Source organism: Barbus barbus (assembly GCF_936440315.1).
Source record: "Barbus barbus genome assembly, chromosome: 5".
Lineage (NCBI taxonomy): Eukaryota > Metazoa > Chordata > Actinopteri > Cypriniformes > Cyprinidae > Barbus > Barbus barbus.
The window spans coordinates 17,804,688-17,831,039 of record NC_136733.1 but is presented as its reverse complement, the minus strand read 5'-3'; the positions used below and the strand labels follow the sequence as shown (position 1 = coordinate 17,831,039).

The 26,352-nt window shown below is 38.6% G+C and overlaps 1 protein-coding gene across 2 annotated transcripts in view; it reads left to right on the top strand.

Annotated features, from left to right (window-relative positions):
* The window catches only part of LOC306870552 (ubiquitin carboxyl-terminal hydrolase 2-like), a 54,099-nt gene that overhangs the window by 14,884 nt on the left and 12,863 nt on the right, over positions 1-26,352 (top strand). The window contains exon 1 of one of the 2 annotated variants that reach the window (XM_079417876.1): positions 24,231-24,691. The exons of the other annotated variant lie outside the window; for it this stretch is intronic. Coding sequence (XP_079274002.1) covers positions 24,533-24,691 — 159 coding nt within the window. The 5' untranslated portion in view covers positions 24,231-24,532. Of the gene's footprint in view, positions 1-24,230; positions 24,692-26,352 lie in introns of those variants that run through there. 2 annotated transcript variants of the gene reach the window in all.

Genomic DNA, 26,352 nt, shown 5'->3' with positions numbered 1-26,352 from the left:
AGTTGCAGATCCCTTGCACACAGCAGTGATTCTGTGACCCATAGACATCACCAGACTCTTGGTCTCATTATTTGAAATACTTTTCTCAGCCTTTAATGCAGCCAATTCCAATTGTTGCTTGTTTTGGGTAGTTTCTGCCTTTACTCTCCTCTCCAGCTGGTGAAATTCATGTTCAGTCGGATTTAAATCTGGAGATTTACTTGGGCAATCTAAGACTTTCCATTTCTTTGCCTTTATAAATTCCTTGACTGAACTGGCAGGGTGTTTTGGGTCATTGTCCTGATGCAATATGAAGCACTTCCCAATTAATCTGGTATATCTTGAATATTGGTAGGCAAGATGGTTTTGTACCCTTCCAAGTTCATTCTGCTACTGTCATCATACATTAAGTCATCGGTAAAGTTGAGAGGGCCTGTTCCAGAGGCAGCCATGTATGCCCATGCCACAACACCACCTCCACCATGCTTTACAGATGAGGCTGTATGCTTACGATCATTGCAGTTCCCTTTTTTCTCCACATTTTTGCTTTCCCATCACTTAGATAAAGGTTCATCTTTGTCTCATCGGTCCATAAACACAGTTCCAAAACTCTTCTGGCTCACCTTTGTGCTTCTTTGCAAACTCTAATCTTGCCTTTCCATTTTTGGTGCTGATCAGAGGTTTGCATCTTGCTGTGTAGCATCTGTAATTCTGTGTCAAAGTCTCCTGAGGACAGTAAATTGTCAGAGCATCACCCCAGCTTTCTGGAAGTTGTTGGTGATTTTACAGACACGTCTAGGATTCATTTTCACAGCTTTTATGATTTGTCTGTCATCAACTACTGTTGTTTTCTCAGCCGATCAAGTCGTTGTTGGTGGCAGGTGTTGCTGGTGGTTTCCAAACTCTTGATTTCTCCATGCCCTTTGTTTTTGCTAGAGCTCTAACTGACTTCCTCTTTTCTTTTAGCATCCAAATTGCTTGCTTTTCTCTCAAAGTCAGCTCCCTTGTCTTCATCCTGGTTTGTGTGTGTCATCATCGAATGCAAGATTCAGAATACAGAAGTAATGGATATAACTGATACGACACATTCCCTGCTTTTAATATCTGAAGAATTAATGCAACAGGACACAGCTGATCACTTAGAAAGACCTGTGAGGCAACTGTTCCGGTACTTATGCTCACATCAGATAGAGGGATGAAACTCTAAAAGTGCTGAACTTCTTAGCTGGTAAAACATCTATGTGTTGAATCACCCAATAATAAAATGTGACATTCTGTAGTTTTGTCTCATATTCATCTTTTAATCATATTTGTAAATATATTGACTCCACAGCCAACAGAGCAATTTTGTCTTTACTGTTCCAATACTTTTGGAGGGCACTGTATATATATATATATATATATATATATATATATATATATATATATAAAATCAACACATTTTACAATGCAGATTTTAAATCTGTTCCAAAGAATTCTGCACTTTTTCTCTCACAGTCCTTGCAAAAATGTAAAGAGTGCAGATTCTGAACTGTGAACTTTGTAATAGATTAGGCAATACAACTTTGGTGATTCTTTACATACTATCTGCCCTTAAGTCACCTGTTATATTTTGACGTCTATCATATCATATCATTTCATGGGAGAAACACCCTTGAAATATGACTCTCAAAACTGATGATATGTGAAAGATAGGTATGCAAGTATCCACCTCCAGGTCACACTTAGTGCACAGTCCCCAGAGGTAACAAACACCTAATGGCACAGGATTAATTAGCCCCCTTGAGTACACACTTCCGTTGAGTCAGCACACAAGTGGCTTAAGGATTTAGGGAGTATTTTGTATGTCAGTATGTATTTTTAGGAAAAAAACAGCTGAAATGTATACAAATATCTTTGTAATAATGATTGACTTGCATGATGGCTTTTTTATTATTAAGGAACATTTTGATTGCCTCCTTTATTTGTAATGAATATATACAGACCTGGTTTTTCGAGGAACCTCAGACTTGGTTATGGAACAAACCTGCCAACTAAGCCATCTCAGATTGCTCTGATAACATCAACATTTGACCTGTTACCAACCTCTTGTCTCTGCCACAAACAGCTGTGTCTCTGTTATAATTTCAGGTTAATGATGTGACTAATTTGCCTATTTTCAGGCTGCACAGGTAACATTGCTCATGGCTATAGGGCAGATCCAGGAAAAGTCACTGATTAGAAATCATGATTTAACTAAAATTACATGGGTGGGATATGGATGGACTGTGTTTTTACTTACACTCTCAGCACACACTATGGTTGACATGGCGATGATATAATGTCCAGAGGGAACTAGAGGAAACATCAGAGACATGGGACAGAAAAGCAGCAACAACAGCTGTTGCCAGAGTTACCTAAGAACACAGTTGTGCACTCATGTGCTTCTTTTGCTTGTAAGCCTTTGAGTCTTTTTAAGTTTTTGTGCTTTAAGTCTATTTGCATTCCCATAGCAAATACAAGAGTCCACAATGTCTCTGGCTGTCTCAGTGTCCACTGTCCCACATATACTCACCGTTCTCTGTAATCCCTCTTATAACTCCAGCTGTCACTGAAAAACCTTTGATCCTCATGAAAACAGTGTTTGAATACAATGTGAAAAGTCATCTGCACAGTCATATCTCAGTTAAAGGGGAAGTATGCCTTTTCTACATATAAAAATATACAGTACATAAATATAGTTTTAAAATGTTAACCAGCCAGTTGAAATGATTTTCTGGGAAAACAGACAAAGCTTGTTAACAGACCCAAACAAATCAATTTGAAAAAAACCTATGCAGAGTTCCACAAAATTGTGTTGTCTGTCGATCAGCAGTCATACACATCTCCAGCCCTTTCTATATTTATTTATCACATGCTTTGGCTTTTTTAATAAATACAAGTACACCATTTAATTCCAGCTCCATTCACACATTTGACCACTTTTTTGTAATCAATTCTGGAAAATTCAGCAGATTTTGTTCTGAAAATCAACAGAGAAAATTCCTCGCTGTAGTCCACAGATTCTGCCCAGGCATGTGTCACGCCCTTTTTAACTAATAACGATCAGCTTTCTGGCTAAATATAACAAAGAAGGCATAAACTTTCTGTTTAAAGCTCAAAACTAGTCTTGTAAATTCTCTGACTGACTATTACACACTTCTCACATGATACTGTTTATATTTTACAAGATATTAGAACCTGCACATTCATTTTAAAACACACTGAACCTGTTTAAATGCAAACATATACTATATTAATGGGAATTTAGTGGTGATTCTTTGAATTCCTGATAAATGCAGTACATTACCCGATCTCAGTACCTCAGTATTGCACATATTTGTTGCAGAGAAGGCAGTTCTCGAAAGCGTTGTGATGGGCTTGTGAAAACAAATTTAAGATTGTTGATAAGACAAGTGTAATGATTATAAATAAACAATCAAAGATATTTCATTCCACACTTAAAATTATACTTATAAATACTTCAGTGTAATTAAAATTGTCTTATTTTGCGTAATATTAGTAATATAGTATACTGATTGGAGGATCACACAGATGGCTTAGCAGCATGCTAACGTCAAACTTGAAACATATTGTGACTCAAATCTCCCATGCTTTGCACTATTTGCATTAGGTATTTGCAAATATTTGTACATTTGGAATATTTCAAATATAGAAATCTGTGGCTTTTATAGATAAGATTGTACCTTGAAGTCAACAGGAAATACAGCATTTATTGCTGTTCTTAGACTTCCACGTGGTCTACTTGGATCAAGCCCCCCCTCAGTTTTTCCACTCATGACTGTGAACATTTCATTAGTACTAAGTAAACACTCTCTGCCAAACCTGCTCTGTTTTCATGCATTTATTCATTGGTCAATTCAACATTAGCAGTTACTCATTTGCCCAGCACATGTCCCTGCAATTGCTTGCCTTAGGCTGACAGTAAAAGACCTTAATATTATGTAATTAAGGCTGAAACAGCCTAGGATTTCCTTTCTAAACCCAGTTGCATTTGAGCACCGGTTTGGAACACAGCCGGCTGTATAACTCTTCACTGCCTAACAGCTGTGAATGTCATAATTTTCTGTGTGCAGTGGTTTTAGGGTGGTGTTTTAAATTACTGTTACATGTATCATATGACTCGAATATTTTTGGCCTTTTTGGTCATATCTTGCTATTCCATTCATAAAGGTGCCGTGTCAAATTAAAAGTAGTTCAACTTTGAAAGAGGTCTTTCAACACCACTGCATTATATTGTTCATCCTAGCTGTGTCCGAATGTAACATGTTGTTGTAAGTCTAAAAGCTATTCTGGCTGGCTGTGGCATAGCAGTTTAATGGCCTTACCCACTGTTGTTTTCATGCCACTGAAAGAATGTTGCCCTGCTAGGTGACTCAGGCTTTGTTTCGTGGAACTCAAACAGGCTCTAATGGCCTTGTTAATGCTGCTTGCTAAGGCTGAACTGAACAAACACACAAGTATTGCACTTCAGCATGTTCCTCGTCCCTCACCATTTGTGCTGTGCACATGATTGACACCTCAAATCACATGGTTGGCTGAGGAGAGGTGTACCAGTACTTTTCAGACTTGCATTTTCACCTAGCATATGATAAAAAAATCCCACAGACTTACACTGAAGCCATATCAGACTCAGAGATAGAGAGGAAAAAAACACTTATATGGTGGACTGCTTATGTATAGTGGCTTATAGAAACAGCTGCTAATAAGGAATCTACATATACATATCTTTCTGTTCAAAACACAAAGCATCCACAACACACTAGCAAAGCATATACAACATCTGTTGAAAATGAAAATATTTAGCAGTTTCCTGTCTGTCTGCACTTCTGTCTCTATTCTGTAGGTTTGCATTGACTGTGGAGCAAAAAGTATTGCTGTAAATAAAAGCATAGAGGCAGTCAGGCCACAGATGAGAAAAATGTTTGAAATGCAACACACCTTGCCTCACCTCACCTGACCTCTAATGACCTTTTTTATAGCTGAGAATTGTATTAATATAATTATTGTTTAAGTTATATAAATTAATTCAAAATTTTACTTTTTATTTGTCCTAGATGAATGCATTTTGGAATAAAGCACTAAGTGTAAACTAGACCATGCACATGAAGTCTATAATGGAATATAAAGAGTTAATGCAATAGTTTTCCATCAACCATTTGAGTTTATAACCCATCATGTTTTACAGCGCAATATTCATGCATGAGTTGGACTCAAGAGAGGATTTCAGTAGAAACATGCTGGCCATGATCCTATACTGTTGGCCAAGAGCCGTTTGCAAAACATGCAGATGGAAAATGAGAATGCTTTAAGGGTTACATGCATTCTGAGAACGGGAGAAGGGTCAGTTCTGGCTTGGCTTTCCTGGATGCCACAAATGTGTTACATCGTACTATGAATTCATTAACCAGCAGCAGCACCAGTGTGCATGTTGCTCATTACACAGAAGCTGCAGTGATTGTTGTTTAACTGTGTGGTTATATATGTAGAGGTTCTGAGAAGTCAGATTTCCATTATAAATGGGAACCATTTCTAATGAAGAAGAAGCTAAGAATGAGAGTTTGTGCATTGCTGAAGAGAGTCTTATGATAGTGATATCTGATGTGCCCCGTTGTCGAACTGCATCGACACGCATACCAGGGGTTACTTGTAGTCATTGCCATCTGATGTGCACACACATGTGCATATTTTGCATACTGTACATTTCAAAATCCATGATACACAAAATGCTTATTGAACACAGCTATGTAAGTATGGCTTGCTGTACAGAAATCACAGCAATGTTGCTCACCCTAAATGACACTGAGGTGTTTTTTGGTGAAAATGATCTCATAGCTTTGGTGTTATTACAAAACCAGAAGTTCAAAGCACTGTTGAACTATGCAAAGTATAGTATATAGAAGGAAGTCATTAAAACATAAGAAGATTATTCTAAAGTATAAGGAAGTCATTAAAGTACAGATTTGTAGGTCATAATGTTCAACAGCAAAATTGATGCTGAAGATTGCAATTGCAAATTAGGTTGTAAATGTTCTCAAGATAATGTAGGTGGTGTATGCAGGTGCTAAAACCACAGCTGCAAAGCAAGGGAGTTGTGGGTGGTAACCAGTGCATTGCTCGGGTAGGAGAATTGGTGGTTGAGAACTAGCTTAGTTAAAAAAAGTCAGTCACATTTTATTTTAAGGTCTGATTCTCACCATCAACAAACCATTAACTACGACTTTTGACTCAGTAAACTCCTAATTTGCTGCTTATTAATTCTTAGTAAGTAGTTAGTAAGTTAAAGGGTTAGTTCACCCAAAAATGAAAATTCTGTCAGTAATTATTCACCCTCATGTCGTTTCAAACCTGTAAGACCTTCGTTCATCTTCGGAACACAAATTAAGATATTTTTGATGGAATCTGAGAGCTGTCTGGCCCTGCATAGACATCAATACAACTGAAATGTTCTGAAAAGTCCAGAAACGTTGCAAGGAGATCGGTAAAATAATCCATGTGACATCAGGGGTTCAACCGTAATTTTACGAAGCTGTGAGAATACTTTTTTTGCGCTAAAGAAAAAAAAAAGACTTTATTCAACAATTCGTCTCCTCTGCGCCACCCTAGAGCCATTTTGGAGAGCATTTGAAGTGTATCCGCTGGACGTATGCTGTTCTGTGTCAGCTGCATCATGCAGGATAAATTGTTTTCATTCTGATCAAATCACAGCAATGTAGGAAACGTATCTGGTGTGATGCAGCTGACATAGAACAGCATACGTTGTTTACGTCCAGGGGATACACTTCAAATACTCTCCAAAATGGCTCTAGGGTGGCGCAGAGGAGACGAATTGTGGAATAAATCCATCAAAAATATCTTAATTTGTTTTCCGAAGATTAACAAAGGTCTTACAGGTTTGAAACGACATGAGGGTGAGTAATTAATGACAGAATTTTCAGTTTTGGGTGAACTAACCCTTTAAGTTTAGGTATTAGGGATGTAGAATATGGTCGTGCAGGATATGTGCTTTATAAGCACTAATAAATAGCCAATATATAAATAATAAGCATGCTAATAAACAGCTAGTTAATAGAGAGAATTGGTCCCTATACTAAAGTGTTACCAAAAAGTCCACCCCTAAATCTATTAAAATGAGTCTCGTCAATAATGTGCCACTCATCTATTATTTTATTTAGAATAAACATACAAAAGTGAATTTTTTTCCATACAGTGGCTTGAATACATATTTTTTTATATGTTTTTATTTTATAATTATTATTATTATTATTATATTATTGTATTTTTTGGCATGAAGTCAAAAATGGTCAACAAAATGGTGATACAATTACAGTATGCTGACTTCTGATGTCATTATTAAAAGCAAACCTTAATAATTAGTTTGCCATAATTTTTTCTTACATAGAAAAAAAACTACTACTAAAAGTACTAATAAAGTGTTTTAGTCATGTGGACTAACCCAAATGTAAAAACATAAAGGAAAAGCAAAATGAATCAGGAAATGATATCAGAGAGAGGACCTCTGCAGACTCTGATGATAATGGCTGCATCCAAAATCGCATGCTTCTATACAGTCGGTGAAAAACAGTACGGTATGAAAACAGAGTTGTATTCAAATACACAGTATCCATAAAACTACTTCCATTGAGATTCGGAAATCAGATTCGGAAATCAGAATGGCAGTGAAGTGATGCAACTGACACTTGCAGGTCACGTGACAATGACAACATATAGAACATCTGGATTACATGCATAATAAACGCATTCATACTATACAGAACATACTTGTTTAACGGTAAGTAAGTACTTATTCAAAATATGTTTTTGTACCTTTTTTTCTGAGAGTAAACCATATCTTGCTTTTTTTCTCTGTTAAAATATATAAAAAATTTATAATATTATATAATATATTAAAATAATTGTTAATATGCGTAAATGATTAATGTGTGTCTCAAAGTATGAATTCATGCTATTACTTTTTACTTCATTAAATTTCAGCTTTTCCTGAAAATGATATAAAAGTATTTCAAAACCATAATGAAATTAAGAACTCGTCACATGTGTTTTAATCCATATTTGTAATTTTTTTACCATTTTTCAAGCCATACGCGTGTGTTGCGTTTGCATTTGGAATTAGTGTTATAATATTCAAGTCTGTTAAGTGATGAGTTCTGCTGCTCTGCCTGTTGTGTGTCGTGGAGTGCATTGTTTGAATAATTTAGAGGTCACTGTGATGTTTTTGCATGTTGTGATGTGTCTGTGTGTGTTGTGGGTGTGTATTGGAAGCGTTTAGAGGTCAGTGTGATGTTTTGGTCTATTTTTGACTGGCGGGTTTAGAATGAGTCACTGCAGTGGTTCTGGTGACATCACTCCGTCTGCGTCGAGGACTGCTGCTTATTATAGACTCAAACACATGCGGACTTTCTATTTTTCTCTTCTTCTGTCATCCACCTGTGTGCATAAGATGCTTTGTGAACAGTGGCAGAATTGAGAGAATATGCTTCTCTCTCCCTCTCTCTCTCTTTTTCACAGTCCTCTGGTATCTTTCCACCAACACTAGCACTCTTCTGTGCTAACTTGACACTTTATCTACTAACTTGCTTAAAGTGTCTTCAGGACCTCTGACAGTTAATAATTAAATTAGAGGCCATTTACCAAGAATATACTGCTGTTAAACAAGGGCTCACTCCCAATTATTCTCCCTTCTATTTGGGCTTAAATCCTCCAGCATGCCAGGCTCCACTGGTTGGTTCCCTGAGAGCAGTGACCTCTGTGCCAGTCTGGCTGTGGAGGCCTGTTGTGAAACAGCCCTGCATGCTGATTAGCTCAGTTATGTAAACACCAGTCATTCATGGCTTGTGTACTGCTTTTGTAGTAAATACTCGTGCAAGGCATTTAATTCCACTCCAAATAGGTGTTTTTTGCTCTTTTGCTGCCCTATTAATGTTTTAATAAGGAATCACAGGAAGCATTACTTGTTTAGATTCTGTGGACCATTGAAGAATGTGTTATATGTCTCAGAAAGAGTGAAAGAAAGAGAAAGAGTGAAAGAAATTCCCAAAAAATAAAATTGGGGCTAAACCCAAATGAAGATAATTCAAAGACATTTAATTTATTATTGTGACAAATTTAATTTAATTTATGGATACATAATATTATATTGTATTTCAGAATATGGTTGGTTTGTTTCCATGTCTTCACAAATAAAGCTTATCACTGGCTTAAAGTCCACAGCAATATGTTGTCAGTCTTTCTGCATTAATCTAGGAAAGTGACTTCATATACTTTTATTGTGTAAGAAAGAAAATAAACACTACTTAAAAAATAAAATGTGAAACGTACTGTTGTAATGTGAATTTTAGAGTGAAACACACACACACACACACACACAGACAGTTTTGGGAAGGTTACTTTGGAAATGTTACAGATTACATGTTACACTATTTAAAATGTAATAAGTAGTGTAATTACTTCATTCACGTAATGTAACTGATTACATTTGACTACTTTTTATTACTTTTCTAAATTTCTAAAGAATGTTTTCAACTGTTAATCATTTTCAAACATTTAAACCAGGCAGGATTAACCTTTTAGTAGTACTCAATACTGATTACTGTCAGACTTTCAAAATCCTTCATCACTTAACTTAAGATTCTAGTAATTAAATTTTAAAGCACTGCCACCACAAAATCAGACTTTAGCACCTATTTTTACTTTGAGATCGTTCTGAGGTTAAATACAGATTTACAGAATACATAACGAGAAATAGTGTAACATTTATGATACTATTTTTTAAATCAAATCTTTGTGTAGTTATGACAGGAAACACTGGCATCTAGCAATTTATAATGTTTGTTTATGTATATATATATAACTGCATGCCTTCGCCAACTACATATATGTCATGCCCATGGACTGTCAGTGTGTTTGTTTTCCTCCCCATGTGCTCCCATTTACCTAGTTTCTCGCCTATCTAATGAGTTATTCCGTTCACCTGTGTTTCCCCAATTACCTCATTTAGTCCCTTGTTACTTATGCCCAGTGTTTCCTGTGTCCAATGTCCGGTGACTTACGTCATTTGGTGCTATGTGTGTCTCCCGCCTGCCCTGTTTCTCTGTGATTTGGATTATCTCGTTTTTTGTGAATGCCTACGTCTCCTCGCTCCTCACAGTAGCTGTCTTGACAGTATGAAATGAGCCCAAGATCATCGAGATTAGACCTTGGATGATTAGAAGAAAGTGGCCTGGTCTGAGATTCCAAGTGCATCACGTCGACAACTGAGTGCGGATACGCCGATTACCAGCAGAGGCTATGGCACTTGTATGCACTGTGGGGCGGACACAGGCCAGTTATGCTGTGGACGACGTTTTCTTGGGACACTTTAGGCCCCATTATCCCAATAGCACAATTTCTGACAGCTTTCAGGTAACTGAACATCGTTGCAGACCAAGTGCACCCATTCATGGAGACTGTGTTCCCTGCTATTGTTGGCTATTACCAACAGGATATTGCGCCATGCCACACTGCCAAAATTGTCAATGAGTGGTTTGAGGAACATGATGAATTTCTGTTAATGCTTTGGCCTCCAATTTCACCCTTTTGATCATTTATGGTTAGACTTGGAAAAGTGGGTTCGCGTTACATTACCACCACCACCCCACAGTTTACAGGAACTGGTTGTTGACATTATGATACAAGATACCCCAGGAGACCAGATATTGCCACCTTGCCACTGTTTTGTTGGCTAAAGGAGGTCCTACAGGTTATTAGATAGGTGGTCATAATGATATAAATATACATTATGCATATACATAACAATACTGTTTGTAATCTTAATGCTTCTAAAAAATATATTTTTTATCAGTATATTTTTAACCTTTTTTTTTTTTTGCTTTTGATTTTTGGGGTGCAATTGGACATGGAGGTGTTTTCATGAGATTGACCCACAGAATAAATCTGAATCTGTAATAGTCAGAGGGAGTTACTGTATGTGTAGATGCCCTCTGCTGTGATTATGTGAGCTCTCTGAGGGCACACTCTCCTTTTGTGCTCATGACGTCACTCTGGTTTGTTTATATAGAGGCCTGTTATTCAGATTTCTTCCAAGCAGACAGCCCCTCTAATTCGTTTTGAGTGTGTCTCTCACACATAAGCACATCTGTTAGTTGTGGCAGCGAAATGGCGACGCTTTGGCATGTGCATCACTGATGTGGATTGTGGCTGGCAAGAATATAAGGCTCAGCACACAGCTTCAAACAGCTCTTATATAAGCTTGATTCAGAGTGTGTTTCATAAGATGAATGCCATTATTTGCACAGAATAGGCCAGCTCTGCCATGCTTTAGATAGTGCTTACATAATAGGCTGGTGAAAAGACACAGGAGAGCTTTAGAGAAACACCACTAGGGCTTTTGCCGTTGTTCCCACACAGATTTCCCTGCAGCTGCATCTGGGTCACTGGTCTGCTGGGCCTTTTAGTGTGGAGCAATGTAGGGTGAGGTAATAGGGTCACTGGAGGATAGATTTAGTGTAATGTTAGTAACCGTATTGAGTCATGATGCTGCACCAACCACGTCATATAAAACTTTCTATTACATCATATTAAGTAGAAAAGAGAATTCTATGGTTTTTCCTATTTGTATACAAGAAAATATTAAAATGCTTAATCTGATAAATACAATGTATAGTATAATAGGTTACACTTTATTTTGATAGTCCACTTTAGACATTCTACTAACTATAAGTAACTTTGTAACTACATGTCAGCTAATTCACATTAATTTGCAACTACATGTCTACTAACTAGTAAACTGTTTGGGTAGGTTTAGGGTTAGTAGAATAAGTTGACATATACTTGTAAAATTTGTCATTGTATGTTGTAGACCCATCAAATAAAATGTTAGAAGTTAAGCAGACAGTCTACTAATACTCTAATGACTGCTAGTTGACATGTAGTTGCAAAGTTGCTTACTTTTAGTAAAATGCCTAAAGTGGACTAAAAAAATTAAGTGTTACCATATAGTATAATATCAACCTAGATATTTCCACAGAAGCAAATGAGAATAAATACCTTGAAAAGAAGATAGAATTTGGGAGCTTTTTGTGTAAGGAACTGTACATTTAATTCAGAAATTCTTGTTGGCTAGGGACAGTGAATGACTCCTTCTTCAACATCTGACTGTAAGCTTTGTAATCCTTTGACTATCTAAAGAATAACTTGAACAGGGAAGCTTTATAAATGTACAAAGGAATGGCTTACAGTGCAAAGCCCTGTAATTAGTCTCATTTCAGCCTATGACAGTGGTTCTCAAAGTGTGGGGCGCGCCCGCCAGGGGGGCGCACGAGTACTGCAGGGGGGTCGTGGGCCATCAGCAGAAAAAGAAAAGAAATAAAACAGTAAACAGCCAAAGGACGTAACTTAGAATGGGAGATGGATCGGTTTGTGAAAGGGAAAAGAAAAGCCATAGATGAAGACGCACAGACCCAGGCAGGTGCTGGTCATTCAAAAGCTAAATGCAGAAAATATGACGAGGCATATCTTGCTCTCGGCTTCACTCACCGTGTCTACACCGGACGCTATAGTTGTCGCATTGCGCCACAACAGTGTACACTGGACGCGACAAAGCGACCGTTGAAATTCATTTTAATTTTGTGTCAGTACGTCATAAATAGAACAAGGCATCAGTTTACTGTCGGGATTTGTCTGGGATTTGTCGTGTCGTGCCGCGCCGCATCCAGTGTAAACAGTGTCCCTGATAAATGGGTTCTACTGTATTTGCTGCTTGCGTCCGGTGTAGATACGGTGTTAATTTCGTTGGTGAGAGGAAAGGCCTGTGTGTGTCCTATGCCTTAGCGGACAGCATGAAACCCACACACAAAAAAAATGCTTGATAAATAAGTAAAAATGAATAAAAAAATGACGGAGAGAATAATAATAATATTTTTCAATGTTTCAAGTGTTTTTTTTCCCGCTCTAGACTTTTTAAATTAAAAAAGCATTAATTTTTCATAAAGTTTATTGAAATTATTTGGTAGTCTGAGATTTTTTTTATAGGTTTAAAGGGGGGGGGGCGCGACCAAAAAAGTTTGAGAACCACTGGCCTATGAGCTGGTAATACACTGAGGCAAGTATCTGACAAACTGGTAAAAAAAATATATGAGAAATTATACAAAAACAGAACATGTTTTTAGAAAAAGAGCCAATGTGATTTTTCTTTATAGCTGTAACATCTGCTTATGATCCGTCATGGTCATTGGGACTTCATGTCTTAAGAGACCCTTTAGCCTTTTGACATTTTCATATAATTCACAGCCTGGCCCCACATTCTACCTTTATATGGGTGCTAAATTGCCAATGGTTGCCCCCCACTGTCAAAAAGACGTTAGACAGACTACTATCTGTTCTCTCCATCTGACTTCAAACACATTCCAGAGAACTAAATGACCCTCGGTACCAGGCCTGGCTGACCAGTGGACTACCCCTCCACTATTACAAGATACATAACACCCACATAAGCCTCTTTCACACAGAGATTCCAGAAAATACACGGGTAATGTGTTCCGGGAATCATCCCAGGATTGTTTGTTTTTGGTTCATTCACACTGCCAGTGATTTTCCGGAATCTGTGCGTGCGTTCACACACAACCCGTAAAGACACGTGACATTTCATGTGATGTGTATAATGCGCCGCGCACCATTTCACTAAACTGGTGAACGATTTCAGCTTCAGCGCGGATAGTGAGGAGCTCCGATCGCTGCTTCATTCCAGTTTACACATTTTTCGTTGTGTGAATGTTGATCTGCCTTCAAAACACCCGGTAAAAGAGTTGCATGATAACGCGCATCATCAGCCTTTACAGCATTGGTTCTGGCTTTTGTTCACACAGCACTCGTTCCGGGACTGAACCCGGCAATGTCATTAGGTCCCCAACCCGGGATCGATCCCGGAATCAGATGTGTTTGCGTTCACACAGAAGGCAGAAGGGCTATAGAGACATTGGGTCTCATTCACTAATAAGTGCGTATGTTTTTCGTATTTATAAGCACATTTGAACTTCTCACGAAAACTTTCTGCCTAATTCACAACACGTGCGTACGCACATGAGCTTGTTCTTAAACTCGTTCTTCTGTTAGTGAATCTGGAGTCTTCTAAAAGAGCGCCCGCGTGCACGAGGTTAGTGATTAGCATAATACACGCCCAAACCAGCTCCATATAAGGGCTTTCCGCAAAGCGGCACTCGTCTAGAGAAAGACAATTATGGCATCGAAACAAAAGACAAAGAAAAATAACTTTAACGATAATGAACGTGAGGTTTTGCTGTCGGAGGTGGAAGCCAGAAAAAAATGTGTTATTTAAAAGCAACTGAACAGCCATTCGTCACTCTCAGCAAACATATCTGTGCGCCAGAGCCGGTGCCAGGGCACCTCCATCGGGGGGCATTTAAATTTCTAGGCGGGGGGCACAAATCACGTTTTGTGTGTGTATGTGGGGGGGGGGGTGTATTCGTGAAGAGCGTGCAATCTGTGATCGCGTGCAGTTGCTGACGCTCGCTAAAGCGTTCAATTGCTTTCTTATGTGTGCTGTTTTATCGGTACTTTCGCTTTCAAAATCGATCGCGTTCAGCAAGGAGGGGAGAGGATGGAAATTGGGGAGGCACAGTAACTCGTTTGGGGGGCCACGGCCCACAAGTGCCCCCCTTGGCTCTCTAAAGACGCACTCTCTCCTTAGAGCACGCGCCGCAATGTCTTCAAGCAGTAGGCTACCAAGTGTGCCATGCCTCCAAACACAAGGTGAGAAACAATAATCACCGTTTATATAAGGATAGATCAGGTGATTTGTTGTTTGGACCTCTAATTTTATATATATATATATATATATATATATATATATATATATATATATATATATATATATATATATATATACATACCTTTTAAAAAAATTAGCATATTGTGATAAAGTTCATTATTTTCTGTAATGTACTGATAAACATTAGACTTTCATATATTTTAGATTCATTACAACACAACTGAAGTAGTTCAAGCCTTTTATTGTTTTAATATTGATGATTTTGGCATACAGCTCGTGAAAACCCAAAATTCCTATCTCAAAAAATTAGCATATCATGAAAAGGTTCTCTAAACGAGCTATTAACCTAATCATCTGAATCAACTAATTAACTCTAAACACCTGCAAAAGATTCCTGAGGCTTTTAAAAACTCCCAGCCTGGTTCATTACTCAAAACCGCAATCATGGGTAAGACTGCCGACCTGACTGCTGTCCAGAAGGCCATCATTGACACCCTCAAGCAAGAGGGTAAGACACAGAAAGAAATTTCTGAACGAATAGGCTGTTCCCAGAGTGCTGTATCAAGGCACCTCAGTGGGAAGTCTGTGGGAAGGAAAAAGTGTGGCAGAAAACGCAGCACAACGAGCAGAGGTGACCGGACCCTGAGGAAGATTGTGGAGAAGGACCGATTCCAGACCTTGGGGGACCTGCGGAAGCAGTGGACTGAGTCTGGAGTAGAAACATCCAGAGCCACCGTGTACAGGCGTGTGCAGGAAATGGGCTACAGGTGCCGCATTCCCCAGGTCAAGCCACTTTTGAACCAGAAACAGCGGCAGAAGCGCCTGACCTGGGCTACAGAGAAGCAGCACTGGACTGTTGCTCAGTGGTCCAAGTACTTTTTTCGGATGAAAGCTAATTTTGCATGTCATTCGGAAATCAAGGTGCCAGAGTCTGGAGGAAGACTGGGGAGAGGGAAATGCCAAAATGCCTGAAGTCCAGTGTCAAGTACCCACAGTCAGTGATGCTGGTGTTGGTCCACTGTGTTTTATCAAGGGCAGGGTCAATGCAGCTAGCTATCAGGAGATTTTGGAGCACTTCATGCTTCCATCTGCTGAAAAGCTTTATGGAGATGAAGATTTCATTTTTCAGCCCGACCTGGCACCTGCTCACAGTGCCAAAACCACTGGTAAATGGTTTACTGACTATGGTATTACTGTGCTCAATTGGCCTGCCAACTCTCCTGACCTGAACCCCATAGAGAATCTGTGGGATATTGTGAAGAGAAAGTTGAGAGACGCAAGACCCAACACTCTGGATGAGCTTAAGGCCGCTATCGAAGCATCCTGGGCCTCCATAACACCTCAGCAGTGCCACAGGCTGATTGCCTCCATGCCACGCCGCATTGAAGCAGTCATTTCTGCAAAAGGATTCCCGACCAAGTATTGAGTGCATAACTGAACATAATTATTTGAAGGTTGACTTTTTTTTGTATTAAAAACACTTTTCTTTTATTGGTCGGATGAAATATGCTAATTTTTTGAGATGGGAATTTTGGGTTTTCATGAGCTGTATGCCAAAATCATCAATATTAAAACAATAAAAGGCTTGAACTACTTCAGTTGTGTTGTAATGAATCTAAAATATATGAAAGTCTAATGTTTATCAGTACATTACAGAAAATAATGAACTTTATCACAATATGCTAATTTTTTGAAAAGGACCTGTATATATATATATTTATATAATTGGACCTCTAATTATACTGTATTATCAATTTTAACGTCTAGTTACTTTTCACCCACCCTGTACATAACATATCTAATTATATGTGGGGTTCTTTATACATGCTTATAAGGCCCTGGGCGTACATGATTATTACGTACGTGTGGTATAAGTTGTTCTTGAATTTTGTCGTACATTTAGAATACATTTTAGTACGAAAGTTTTTGATGAATCATGATTTATTTGTGAAAACGTCCGTACGCACATTTCACGCAAAAATTTGTGCGTACGCATGTTTAGTGAATGAAACCCATTGTCTTTATTTAGACCATTATTAATCAATTACAAATGTATCTGGTATATGCATGTGTTGTTTGTATGTTTCCTTATTATATTAGCCTAGTTACCACTCGTTATTTGTATTAGTAAGTTGTAAACACAAATTTTCAAGTGTATGAATGGATCTCTGGTTTAATATATGTTTGATGTCTCTTTCTTGATATCAAAATGATCTGCTCTTTATTTCTCAAACAATGATGTATACTATGTGAACGTGAAATACATCATACGATTTTTACTGTACTGTGGGAAGAATTACACCGATTGAGCAGAACAGTCATAAAACATGCAAATGAGATGTCAAGTGGAACAAAGAAACACTTTCCCGCTGAAACTATGTGCCTTGTTATTGGTCAAACTAACCAAAATGGATGTTACAGGGAAACCAGATAAAACTTCTCCCACTCCCAAAAGGCGACTTCTCTTCTGTGACCTGGAGACACACATCACCGTGGAAACCTCTCGGCTCCCCTTTCAGAGGGAGTCCGAGCTTCTGGCAGTTTTGAGTTTAGTAACTTTGGCGATTTAACTTCGGACCAATCAGCCCATGGCTGGGATGACGAAGCTTTCACTCCTAAAGGAATTCATCAAGGATCTACGCATTATACATGCAGCAGGACACTTTACTCAGCACCAACAAAACCAATATGCAAGTAACCTCTTGTTAACTATTTAGATGCGCTTCTAGGCTTCGACCCCTTTTGATTAAGGTGATGTAATTCTTTGATGGTTCTAACAGGTTGTGTTTAGCTGATGTGCAAATCCTGCCATTATGCGCTCTCTCTCTCTCTCTCTCTCTCTCTCTCTCTCTCTGCGCATGCGTGGGCGTCTGCTGAGTGAGTGTGAGGAGCGTGTAGGTGAGAGTTCTTCGGTGTGTGTGAGTGAGTTTCTTTTTTCCTTTTTTCAAGCTACTTTTTGCTTCTGTCTGTCAAAGTTTAACTTAGTTTTGCGTGAGGTGTTTAGGAAGCGCAGTCTTCCAGCGCGTGCTGGTTGATGGTGTCTTCAGAGCGCATGAGCTATGAGCGGCTTTCTCGCCGGCATGGTATCAAGATCGCGCCTGTAATGAATTGCTCAGTTGAAGACTGCAGTTTAGCGGTCGGACAGATTGTTGGACACGACAGTATAATGTCAGCCCCTCGAATGAATAGCGCTGTGGTGATCTTTTTAGATAACGTTGAGAAAGTAAACAGGGTGGTGGAAAATGGAGTTATTATTCAGGAGACGTTTACTCCAGTAATTCCCTTAGTCCAACCGGCAAAAAAGATCATTTTGTCCAATGTTCCCCCGTTTATAAAAGATGAATTGTTGACAACGGAATTGTCTAGACATGGAAAAATTGTTTCACAAATGAGGAAAGTTCCGCTAGGCTGTAAATCCCCTTTACTTAAACACGTAGTCTCCTTTAGACGACAAGTCTTTATGGTCCTTAAAAGTGAAGTAGAGGATCTAAGTGTGGCACTTAAATTCAAAATTGATGGCTTTGATTATGTTGTGTATGCAAGTTCTGAGACTATGAAATGTTTTGAGTGTGTGGAGCAGAGGGGCACATTTGAAGTTCGTGTCGGGTACAGACCTCGGATAACAGCGCTCATGTAGCGGCTGATGAAGAGGTTGTAGATGCTGTTGTCACTGTTTCGGCTGAATGTGATCAGGTTGAAGGTGCGTCTATTGCGCCAGAGGCAGGAACGAGTTATGCTGGGGGGGGAGAACCCGAGGTGACAAAGGGGGAAACAGTAATAGATTCTGTCAAAGCAGCTAAACGGTTGACTGAAGAAGAAATTAATGTAGCTTCCAGCCGTGCCATACGCATCTTGATTGAAACTCATAAACTGTGTGATATATGGAGACATTTAAACAGAAATGATAAACAATATACATGGCTGCATACTCGAGAGAATTTTATTTCTTTGGCCAAATTAGATAGACTCTATTGTTTTAAACATCATTTCAATATTGTGAAAAGCTGTGTAATTAGTCCTTCTGGGTTTTCTGATCATGCTATTGTTATTTGTAAAGTGTTTATATCAAATATAAGGTCAAAGAGTGCCTATTGGCATTTCAATGTCTCTTTGTTGAGTGATGCAAAGTTTAAAGAGGTTTTTAACTTTTTTTGGAAGGAATTTAAATTAAAGAAAAGGTGTTTTATGAATTTAAAACAATGGTGGGATGTTGGAAAAGTTGAAACTAAGTTATTATGTCAACAGTATACTTTCAATGTCTCTAAAAATATTACACAAAAAATGAAAGAACTTGAAGAGGAAATTGCAGAGGTGCAAACAAAATTGGAGTCTACTGGAGAACAAAATAGTGTTGATGTTCTTAAGTCCAAAAGGATGTTTCTTGCAGACCTGCTAGGCGTGAAGGCAAAAGGTGCATTGGTCAGGTCACGCTACCATAATTTAACACAAATGGATGCCCCATCCAAATTAATTTTTCATTTGGAAAGAAAGAATGGCCAGAGTAGATACATTCACTCCTTGCGATCAGAGAACGGGCGAGAGCTTACAGTGCTGTCTGAAATTAAACAAAGGGCTGTAAGGTTCTATAATGATCTGTATGGGAGTGAATATAAAGATGGTGAGGAAATGTCTGCCAGTTTTTATCAAGGTTTACCGAAGCTTCCAAAAAAGTCAAAGGAAGCATTAGAGAAACCTTTGTGTGCACAAGAGCTATGGAAATCATTGCAGATTATGGAGAGTGGAAAAGCTCCAGGAATTGATGGGCTCCCAGTTGAGTTTTATAAAGTCTTTTGGGAGGCGTTGGGTGAGGATCTGTTGGATGTTTTCAATGAGAGCATAGCTGAAGGTTTTTTACCAGTGAGCTGTAGGAGAGCTGTGATTACTCTCCTACCCAAGAAAGGTGACCTTCAGGAAATTAAGAACTGGAGACCAGTGAGCCTGTTGTGCTCCGATCTGAAACTTTTTTCTAAAACTCTGGCGAATAGATTAAGAGAAGTGATGGGGGACATTATACATCCTGACCAGACGTATTGTGTGCCTGGTAGGTCTATTTCTGATAGCATCTTTCTTGTTCGAGATGTAATAGAGGTTGCTGGTCTTTTGGGCATTAATTTAGGGCTCATCTCCATTGATCAGGAAAAAGCTTTTGATAGGGTTGAGCACCAATATCTTTGGAACACCCTTGATGTTTTTGGTTTTGGCCCAGGTTTTACTGGAGCAATTAAAGTGTTGTACAAAGACATTGAAAGTATGCTAAAAATTAATGGTGGTTTGTCTGCCCCTTTTAGTGTTAACAGGGGCATTAGACAAGGTTGTGCACTCTCTGGAATGCTTTACTCCTTAGCAATTGAACCACTATTAAACAAATTACGGTCTAAGATAGAAGGCTTACTGCTACCTCATGTTAATCTGCAACATCAGATATCAGCTTATGCTGATGATGTAATGATAATGGTCAAAGGGCAGAATGATATAAATACTCTGGTAAAAATCATTCAAGAGTTTGGGAATGTATCTGCTGCTAAAATAAATTGGAGTAAGAGTGATGCCTTAATTGTTGGAAAATGGGAGAAGGGGCCACCGTTATTACCTGGTGGGTTAACTTGGAAAAAGGGAGGTCTTAAATATCTAGGAGTGTTTATTGGAGATGCTGTCACACAAGAAAATAATTGGTTTGGGGTGGTTGAAAAAATAGAGGGTAGGTTAAAAAAATGGAAGTGGATCCGTCCACAACTTTCTTTTAGAGGACGTGTGTTAATAATTAACAACTTGGCTGCTTCAACATTGTGGCACAGATTGGTATGTGTAGATCCTCCTTCTGGTCTGCTTTCCAGATTACAAACAATGCTGGTTCATTTTTTTTGGGATCGGCTTCACTGGGTCCCTCAAAGCGTACTTTTCTTGCCTGTGGAAGAAGGAGGTCAAGGTCTGGTGCATCTGTTCAGTAGACTTGGAGCTTTTCGCCTGCAGTTTTTCCAGAGACCGCTAACTGGGCCTGAAGATCTGGTTTGGAGGAAAGTGGCTCAGAGCATATTACAGAGGATCGATGGACTTGGAATTGACAGTACTCTGGTATTTACGGATCGCAAACAATTTAATTTCAAAGGACTTCCTTCTTTTTATCATGGATTATTTAAAATGTGGGGACTTTTCAGTCTTAGCAGGGTTTGTAAAACAGAGTCATTGTTTTAGTTGCTTGAGGCGACATTCAGCCAAGTATGGTGACCCATACTCGGAATTCGTGCTCTGCATTTAACCCATCCAACGTGCACACACACAGCAGTGAACACACACACACCGTGAACACACACCCGGAGCAGTGGGCAGCCATTTTATGCTGCAGCGCCCGGGGAGCAGTTGGGGGTTCGGTGCCTTGCTCAAGGGCACCTCAGTCGTGGTATTGAGGGTGGAGAGAGCGCTGGACATTCACTCCCCCCACCTACAATTCCTGCCGGCCGGAGACTCGAACCCGCAACCTTTGGATTACAAGTCCGACTCTCTAACCATTAGGCCACGACTTCCCACATACTCGGTTAAAGGATCTCGCTTTGACTTCTCAAATGAGTGTTTGCCAGGTCTTTCATTAAGACTTTGTGGCTCTGGTATGGTAAAGTTAAGGAACTTAATTGATGTGGCTGGACCTCATTTAAGCGATGCTCTTGCACTGGCCGCCATTTTAGGTCAGAGGTCCTCACGCCAAACTGAATTTATTTTAAAACTCTGGAAAAAAAGATTAACAGAGGAAGAATTAATTATGTTACAAAACTTTGCTGATGGACGTTTGATTCCAGATATAAAAGATCCTTTTCCCAAAATTGCCATTTCTCCTGATTTGAGAGGTATGTCTAGCATACTGCTGGATATAGAAGGTCTAAAAGATATGGATCTGAGTCTAGTGGAAGGAAAAGAGCTGTATAAGTGTTTTGTTAAGATTTTAAACAAAGGGGCATTAAACCAGAAGAAAGATACTGTTTGGCGAGAAAAATTTGGTTTACAAGAGGAAGACAAGCCAGTTTGGAGGGTGCTATACAAACCACCATTGAATAAGCAGACTGGTGACCTGCAGTGGCGGATTTTACATGGGGCTATAGCTGTGAATGCCTTTGTCTCTGTTATTAATTCAGATGTTGTTGATAAATGTGTGTTTTGTGGGACAAGAGAGACTGTTTTTCATTGCTTTACAGAATGTTTCAGATTGGGACCAATTTTTGCCTTGTTGAAGGGCTTATTTTTAAGATTTCAGGAAAACTTCTCTCCTAATGCTTTTATTTTAGGATTGAGATATTGCCAAAAGCAGAGAATAAAGTGGCAGTTGATTAACTTTATTGTTGGACAAGCAAAATTTGCAATATGTCACAAGGAGAAATAGAATTGAAAATAGACCAAATCAAGATGTTGTAACTCTTTTTAAAGCTTTTTTAAAAGCTAGAGTGAGTGTTGAATTTAAATATTATCAACTAATGAATGATTTGGAGTCTTTTGAATTACAGTGGTGTTTTAATAACATTATTTGTGTTGTAATTGACGGAGAATTAATTTTTGATATGTTGTTAATCTGAGTTTTGGGTATATGTTTTGATTTTCTTTGTTTGATTTGTTTTGATTTAAGTTGGTTACTTTGTACTGTTCTTTATGTTAATGTATAATAAAGGTGTATGAAATCTCTCTCTCCATGCCTTCCTTCCGTTGGCATCTTTGTTTAATGTGTGTATGTTTGTGTCTAGTTCAATGTTCCCCTGTAGTGTAGTTTAATAAACATCCATATGTATTCACACTTGGTTGTCTATGTCTGCGGCTCACAGAAGGTCACTTCAACGTTCCGGTTTTGCTACATGCTCTATGAGCGATGTATTAGTGAGGAAATTCATTTTTCATGGCCAGAGAAATAACTTTCCTTAGAGTCAGTAGACGATTAAAACTGTCCGTACTGCGGATGAACAAATCATTTTATTGTACTATTAATGCTACAGTTAATTCCTGAAGATGAATATATAATTGATAACCCGTTATGATTATGTTCATCTCACTTTGAGCTAATTTGCTACATAGCTGTGTTTAGAGGCATCGATAGAACCTTTACACTGCTGTACCCTAATAAAATATTACTGAGAAATCTGTGTCGGTGGAGATCAACTTGAGAATCATTTTTCAAAAATTGCGGCTGTTTTCTATCAGCTGTTTAAAATCAGAACCAGTGATGCTAGATTTCCCGAATTAATCAATCTTTTGAGCTAATCATTCAAACAGGTTTGCAAAAACTATGAAATTCTTTACGATTCAGTTTGATTCATTTGGACAGTTCACTTTTTTCACACCATAATAGTAACAGTATATTTTATGAAACGGAAAACAAAAAGAATGTTGGAGGTGGATATTTACCTACAGTTCTTGCAAATATCCTCTATCGTTTTCAATGATGAAGCAGCTCTTTATTGCAATGTGCATCTTGTGAAAATTAATTTGAGAAAATTTAAATGTGGGCACACGTTTGAGTACTGATAAAAGGCCTCTGGTTGTCTTCATATGCAGCTAATTTTATCGATTGTTAAAGAGATCAAGATTTTTTTTATTATTATTTCATCTTGGTGCTCTGTCCAAGTATTATGATAATCTTTTTTTGCATTTTATAAAGCATTGGTGTCTGTGATTAATGTTTTAGCAGCTCTTTCATTTATGTTGACTTTGTAAATTTCTCTGTGGTCATTTTTTTAGAAACAGGGACTTCAAGGTGAATATTGCTGCAGTACTTCTGTGTGGTTTAGACACAGTCCTTCATACGTTCGACAGTCCCTATCATTGACTTTCAGTTTTCAACCATTATTCATCTCTGAAGAAGTCTTGCCATGCTTGGTGTACACAGTAATAATTGTAAAGACTTAAACACCAATCTATTAGGCTGCTAAGGTTACAGATGCTTCTGGTAAACAGGCTCCCATGATTTGCCCTTTTTGGAGGCCTGAGAAGTTACCAATTTCACCCACGGTTTCTACTAAACACAACTGTATTACGCTGATATAAATAGAATATAGACAATGAAAAGATTAATAAAACATAATTGTGAAATATTTTTCTCCCTCTAGCTAAATGAGATTAAGCCCTGTGTGTCTTTACATTATTTTGTCCAACTCCTGTGAATGGCTGTGTATGAATGCGTAAACATAATAATACATCAATATAGGTTTCAAGTGAAATGTTACATAAATATAAATGGAAGAATGTAACACACAGTCGTTCCATGGACATGCTCTGATGGTGTGTCCAGTGTTGATGGCACAGATGAATGGGAAGGTCTTGTCCTCTGCTGGGTGACGTCAGGAGAGCATGAAACGTTTGGTGACGTATCTCTCGTGCCGAGGGGGCGTGCGCTCGCGCGAGTAAAAGCAAACAGCACACGGACTTTTCCATTATTCCACTGCTGATATCTGACGCCCAGCACTGTAGGGAGCATTTAGTGCTGTTCTCTGTCTTTTTATCTATTGCTTTATTTATTGTATGCAACCTTGCGTGCTTCGTCCGCATTCGTGAATGTAAAGCTCTCGTGAGCATAGTGTATGACAAGAATATCACCTGAGGAATACAATAAGGGACCCTCAGAGAGACTGCATTAAAAGAGGATCTTTACTGATACGCAGGAATATAGTGGCTTTGGTGCTGTCAAGTCACATTTAGACATTGCGCCGTTTATTCCGCTAGTTTTCTCCAGTCATAATGCCGAGTATACGACAGTCGTACACGGTCACTGTCCCAGAGGAGCCGCCGGCGTCAGCTTTCCCCTTCATCAAGCATGATATGCGCAGAAAAAGTCCGACGATGTCTCGCTCTATGCTGGTGTCCACATTTGTGGGGCTTCTCATTAACCAGGCTAAGGTAAGCCTAATTTACAGCAAATAAATTAACTCAAAATTATGTGCATACCGCGTTTAAAACAGGTGAAACCTGTTTCCAAGAGAGGAAATATTTGAAAATATGAACGCTCAATATAGTGTAACTATAGCACACTCGCGCGCCTCATTGCTTTGTAGTCATGCAGAATATTGCTTAACCCGTCGACTGTTTTCTCAATCAATTAGTAGACCATAGTTTGGAATCAGATTAACAGCAAATCACGGCGATTCAGGTCCAGCTCTGATTTGCTTCTATTCTGACCCATGCATGAAATAGAATTCGACACCACATAAATATTGCTGGGTCTTGTTGAACTCGCGTCCTCCCAATAATTTGTCTTTGTTATTGTTTAGCTAGGAAATGGTTAGGTAGTAGGAGATTCAAACAGCTGTTTCGTAATTTAAAAGCTCGATTAATGATATTATAATTTTATTGAGTTGAGTTAAGAAAGAAAGACATCTCAAATGTGCAGTGCTGAGAAACATGTTTTAGTCCCGCTGGTGGAGATGTGAGATGAATTAAGACGTAGTTATCTGAACAATAAGCAACATGGAACAACTGGAATAAATAAAGCGAGAGTATTTTCTTCTAAAAATAAAAGTTATGTTCATTATTTCAGTCCCTTACAGTTTTAGACACTGTGGAATTTCTACTTTATTGATATAGGCTACAGTAGCCTATACAGTATTTGTTTTTAAGGTTTAGACCACCTTTTAGGGATCAATACTCACGCACTTTTGACAAATTTAGCATTTGAAGTGGCAAACCTGTTCCCCGAAAGCGTCCAGACCTCCAAACAGAGGCAGATGTAGTCTACTGATGCTGGTGTCTCTGACCTTGCCAAGTGACCAGTTTTCTCGCGTCGGATTTTACTTCAGCGGGTTTTCAAACTCGTAGTGCTGTTTCATAACGGGAGACGTTTGTCGCATCGGTATTAAGGCTTGAAATATATATATATATAATATAATAAAGGTACGTTCGACTGTTACGTAACGCAGGACGCCTAGTTGCGTTTAAAGCCGCTGGCTTTACATTGAGCGATTGACGCAGCTGTTGCGTCGCGCTGAGTAGGCAGCGCCTTACTCACTGAGAAGCCAGGGTAGCTATCATCAAGCAGTGCTAATTAAAGTGTAAATTAAAACGATACTGAATCATCTATGATGTAGTTCAGGCTACATAATGATAACTAGAGGCATGTCACCACCTCTTTGTGCAGTGTTCGCTGGTTTATCTTTCTACATTAAACCTTTGGGCCATATTTAGCCTAGAAAGGCAAATTGTTGTGATGACATCCCACATTCATAGTAAGATGACCCTTGATACTGAACTAGATTTAATACATTAAACAAATGTTGTAATGAATGCCAAGGACTCCCCACATGCTGATCCTCTTTTTAAATTCGAATGAAAGCTATATATTTTAATGAATAAAAATGTCATTACTTATTATATATTTACATTTTATTTAGCTTGTATATGAATAGCAATTATTTTATTTATTTATATATGATTTCAATGGCTGCAAACAAATTAATAACGATGGATCTCACAATATCTGAGCAGTCTTTGGTAAAATATGGAATGCCAGAAAAGAAAGTTAATGCTAGCTATTTGCACAACAAGAAAAACAATTACTCTAAGAA